General features: G+C 39.4%; 1 protein-coding gene across 1 annotated transcript; it reads right to left on the bottom strand.

Annotated features, from left to right (window-relative positions):
* Positions 1-344: 344 nt before the first annotated feature.
* LOC118057031 (ethylene receptor 2) lies at positions 345-4943 on the bottom strand. Its single transcript, XM_035069485.2, has 3 exons — positions 4429-4943; positions 2057-3952; positions 345-1299 (listed from the first exon to the last, which is right to left on the bottom strand). Exons 2-3 carry the CDS (start codon positions 3809-3811, stop codon positions 766-768), a joined length of 2289 nt encoding a protein of 762 aa, XP_034925376.1. The 5' UTR covers positions 3812-3952; positions 4429-4943; the 3' UTR covers positions 345-765.
* Positions 4944-5537: the final 594 nt, after the last annotated feature.

Below are 5537 nucleotides of genomic sequence, written 5' to 3'. Positions count from 1 at the left end.
TATTTCCCACCTTCACCGTCTCCCATGGCCTCAGGCTAGCACCGAGAGAAACTTCAATGGGGTGGAGGAACGTGCGAGGCACGTGAACATCCATTTCTGAACCCACTGTACGTGGCGATAGTTATATTAGGGGTCATAGCATGATGGATACTGGATAGGATAGTTGACAGCCCTTCGAACTTTTCTTTGCCAGAAAGAACTCACCGAAACTCGATATCCTCGCCATAATATGAATCCAAGGCCACGAGCCGGACCATCCGTGAAAAGATGTATATGAACTCTTCTTGGAATCCACTTCTATCCTTACCAAGAACACATGTATCCTTTGTCCAAAGGGTAATCGGTTTTAAAATAAAATTACGACCTTTCGTAATGCCTATACTTCCAATCAAAAAACAACTTTCATGATGCCAAGGTTCTATTTTTCACTCTTGAATTCCCCCCCCTACAAAATGTCGATCGTATCCCGTGTTATCGGTTCAACTACTTGTATCGGGAACCCAAGCCCATTACATCACCTTCGAATTGGCTTCCGCTGCATGCCGTTATGTTGAGGAAGAGAAACCTCCTCCATCAATCACGAAAAGGGCGAACTAAATATGTATATCATTGTTACTGTAAATGTTGTATATGCAGACATCTCTACGATAGAAGACTGGGTAGGGGTTTGAGAGGCTAAATGTTGTCTGGTTATTCAATTGTGACCCCCAAACTGCTCTGAAAAAAATCAAAGCTACAGCAGTTTTGTGACATACAGAATGTTCGTCAAACAACTTTGTTTGCCAGGACTCTTCGAAGCTCATAGGAAATTCCTTTTAGAACAACTGGTTTCTGAATGACACCATTGATTCCGATTTGCAGGCATTTGTCCCACACATCGTCATCAGAACTTGCTGTCATGGCAATGATCAATGGCCAACTTCGACTTCTAAACTTCCGGATTCTCACTGCAACTTCGTATCCGTCCAACTCAGGCATCTGAAGATCCAAAAGAACTACTTGGAAAGATGCAGGTGGTCCAAGAGCACTAAGGCATTCAAACCCAGATGCGACAGTAGCAACATTGCAACCTAGCCTCTCAAGCAGCTTCCGAGTCACAGCTCTGTTCAAATCATCAGCATCAGCTAATAGAACTTGCAAGCCTTTGAAAAAAGAGTTGGAATGTGGGTTCTCTGAAGATTCTCCAGATTCAGAGATGGCCACTGCAATGGATGGCCGAAGTTGAAACCGAAGAACAAATCCCATGCTTTCAGCAAAACCTTGAGAGTTGGGCATCATCCAGATCTTACCTTGCATCAACTGCCAAATAATTGGTTAGAAAATAAAAATTAATAGGAAAACAAAAACAATATATAGCTATTCTCAGAACCACATGTATAGCTGCTTCAATTGAGAAACACATAGACTATTAACAAAAAAGGAAAAGATTATTACACCAAACTAGTTGCTTCCACGGCATGACAAGCTGCTGAATTTTTCCAGGAATTGCATTTCATCCTGACCTCAAAGCACCGATACTTTTCACTCTAACATAAAGAACTAAGTTTTTTCCAACAATATATTTAGTAGATGACACCACCTAAGAGACAACTTTTACAATAAGGTACAATAATTGGTAATAAATATTGAAATACAAAACTTCAAGAAAAAACCCAGCTCCAAATGACACAAGACCAAAAGACTCAATGACATTAACCATCCATCACAACAAAATCGCTTCACTGAGCCATCTTCAGAGGTGGTCAGACAAGGATAATGTGTTTCATCAGAAAAAGATTGCGCTCAATAAGAGTTTATAATAGAATAATGAGACATCGTGCATAAATTATGGTTAATATCTGTAACAATCCAGATACATGTATCTTTATAATCTTCACTGACATCGTGCATCTTGGACACAGAAATGAAAATCCTAATAATGAGATGTAAAGATTTCTCTCACAATTGATTTCTAGCAGAAGATTAGCGTCAGTGATTTCTATTATTTCAGGTCATAGTATGGAAAAAAAGGATAGCTAAATGAGCACATTTAACATACAAAGTTTATGATTCTTACATGGACCAGCTTTTTGCAAATGCTGAAGCTCAAGCCCTCCTCAACTCCATCGCTGGCAAACCTCTTACCACTAAGTTGTAACATTGAAGTTGAGCCCTCTGATTCAGAGCCACTATTGTTTATTGCAATTTCAAATCTGATATATACATCCCCATCAGACATGCTTGGTCTCCAGGTGGTCCATCTCTGATCATTCCTCTCTTGACTTCCATTCTCAGAGAAAAACCGAAGCACTACAAACCCTCCTCCATTGTTGTGATCAAGTAGGTTCCCAACCATATGCAAAATCACCTGAAAAACCCTCCTTTCATCACCCATAACATTATCCGGCAAGGACTTGTCAACCTCAATTGAAAAACCAAAGCCCCTATAAATGCACAAGCATTTAGCAAGGCAAGCTGCTTCTTTGATCATGGCATGTAACCCAAATGATCTCATATCCAATGAAAATCTTCCACTATCCTTTATTGAAATTTCAGTCACATCATTTATCAACGTTGATAGGACATTGCTAGTCCTCATCATTGCATCAACGATCATCCGTTGCTCACCACTCAAATTACCATCCTGTATCAAGGAAATCAAACCCAAGATCGAGTGCATTGGTCTCTTCATCCCATCACTCATTACCTTCTGAAAAGCACCCCTAGCTTTGCTTGCCATCATTGCGTTCATTTTGGCCTGTTGCAAAGCTCGGTTTTGCTCCTCCAACTTCTCCCTCATGAGTTGGGACTCTTCAAGAACTGCAGCATGAGAGAGAGCCACGGCCACCTGATCAGCTACCACCTTAATTATCTCTACTTCCTGGTTGGTCCAGGACCTGGGTTGTCCACCGGGGAGAACCAATACCAAAATCGCATAACAAGCCTGAACTATCTCAGGAGTCCCCCCTTTGAAATTGCTAACATGAAGCATTGGCATTCGAATTGCAGCCACAGGCCCTGGCTCGCCAGACTCCCCATGGCTTGCAGCAGCAAGCGCTGAGTCAGGCCTAAGAATGTTTACCGCTTCACTTCGTTTAATCCTAACAACATCAGGATCAGTGATTGGAATTGAAGGATTATCTGAACTCAAATAATTACCCCTATTCAACTCATGGGTCAAATCCATCAGGGTTTTCATCTCATTAGGCATCCAAACAGCACAGTTTTGCAACCCCAATGTCTTAGATAACTCAACAAGGGTAGTATACAAAATCGTATGCCTATCCAGTGATTTTCGAATCTCTTGAGTAAGCATACGAACATGCAACCCAGCTTCTTTTTGTTTCATTATAATCCCAACTTCACGACCAAGATCCCACGCCTTCTTCTTCAACATGAATTCTCTGACCTTCACTTTGAGAAGCAAAGGAATGAGAGTGAAAAGGGTAATGGCGGTGGCACAAGAAACCAGAGCAGTTAAAATCTTGAAGACAGTGAGGGCAAGCATAAGCTGAAATGTGTGGGGGCCGTACGTCATGCCATTGATCAAATGGGTCAATCCACATAGAACAATGAAAGCAATGAACTCGAAGAGAACCCATTTGAATGGAACATTTGAGCAGCTAACGAAGTATAGCAGCTCGATAGGGATTGAAAAATAGGCCACGGCAATCAAGAAATCACTCACTCTTTGGCTCTCTAGAATGCTTTCTATGATCCATAAACTGCCCTCATCTTCACAATTACATCGCGAAAATCCGTTGTCGTTTGCAGAAGCTGATATCAGGAGTGATAAAATCAACAGCAGCCCAGGAGCTAATGCTTTTAACATTGCGACCAATATGGGCTGCTACCTGTATCTCAATCCATTTATGAAATCAACAATTTTGAATCTTTTTTTTTCCCAACAAATTTGCCAAGCAACTACGTTTAACTATAGAAATCAAACATCTCCAACTTCAATTCTCATTTCCTGTAAGAAACAAGAACAAAATCCCAACAAGATTAAAAACCCCATTAAGATTTTGAAGGAATTAATTAGCCTAATTTGGGAATCTACAAGTGCACATAAATTGGTTAACTTCTCATATTCTAAACTAACTTCAGCTCACCGTTTACTTCTCTCCTCTCCCTAATTTTTAGATATATAATTAAAATATTAAAAGAAGATGAAACAGTAAGGTAGAAGACGACATTTTCATTTAAATAAAATAAAAAACATTTCATTTTCTAAAGGACGGAAAGTAAAGATAAACAAAAGCACAAGCCAAAAGATCAACCCCAACATAAAAAAGAAAAACAGTTTAACCCTGAATTAAGAAATCAGCCATAAAAAGGGCAAACCCCACCAACTTTCCCTCGCAGAAAAAAAAAAAAAAAAAAAACAAAACCCAGCTATAAGAAATAAGAAATGGCATTGCTGGCTAACAAGAGAAAGAAAACCCGTACCTTCAAAAACCCAGTTGGATCTTCTTCATTGATCTCTAACATGCACTGACATAGAAATTTACAGAGAGTTATTTGGTTATACCTAATAGAAAGGAAGAGCAGAAACCTGCTCAGTTACAGAAAGCATCCAGGCAAGCATAAACTTTGCTATACCAATACATCAAGTCTTATAGTAGAAGCAAATCCTTGTACCAAACTCTCTCGGAAGGGAAAAAAAAAAAAAAAAGGAAGGATAGATAGATACGGAAAAGACCCAAACCACCACCTGGTATGGCACAAAGTGTAATGGGCTGTATGTATATAAGGACCAGCGAAAAATAAAAGAAAGAGCCCTTCTTATTATCAAAAAAAGAAAGAGACCTTCTCTAACGTCAGTCAGAGAGAGAAAGAGAGAAAGTAAGAACAGGGAACAGACCTTTGCTAAAAGAAAACGACTCTAGTCCTAGAGAGAGAGTAGAGAGTAAAGAGGAAGAGAGATGCTGTAGTAAAACTGAAAATGTGAGGAACCAAAAAAGCAATGGGTCCGAGCCGTTGTTTTGTGTTGTAGGAGAGAGAGAGAGAGGAGAATAGATATGAGAAGTGGGACCCAGTGGGGCGAGGAGAAGAGAACTTAGACGCTATTTTGAAACAACAAGTCTCTGTCCTACTCTACTCTATATTTGTTTTATTTTTCTCTCTCACGCTCTCTCTCTCTCTCCGTGCCTTAGTGAAATCTTACCTTCCAGGGCAAAAACCGCCATCTGCCTCTTCTCTTCCTAGTTCGGAGCTCCTGGTTTTTTCTTTGCAAATCAAAATCATCTAGACGGGACTTAGTTGGGTGGCACGTGGGTCCTGGTTCTCATTATAGATTTTTTTTTTTCTTACAGGATACACCCCCCTAGACCCCTCTTTTTTATTTTTTATTTTTTTTTCGCTATTGAAGCTGATTTTACCTCAATTGTACTTATAAAAATGTTTTGGAGATGGAAAAAGTTATGTGAGACCCATTTAAAATTATAATCATATCATTGATTTTTGTAAAAATAATTGATTTGATGACAAATGAATTATTATTATTGTGTAAAGTTATAAATATGACTTTCAAAAAAAATGTTTGGAAAACACTACTG

The sequence above is a fragment of the Populus alba genome, chromosome 8 (genome assembly GCF_005239225.2).
Source record: "Populus alba chromosome 8, ASM523922v2, whole genome shotgun sequence".
NCBI classification, from domain to species: Eukaryota; Viridiplantae; Streptophyta; class Magnoliopsida; order Malpighiales; family Salicaceae; genus Populus; species Populus alba.
Note: the sequence above shows the minus strand (reverse complement) of the source record. Positions and strands in the feature narration are given on the sequence as shown.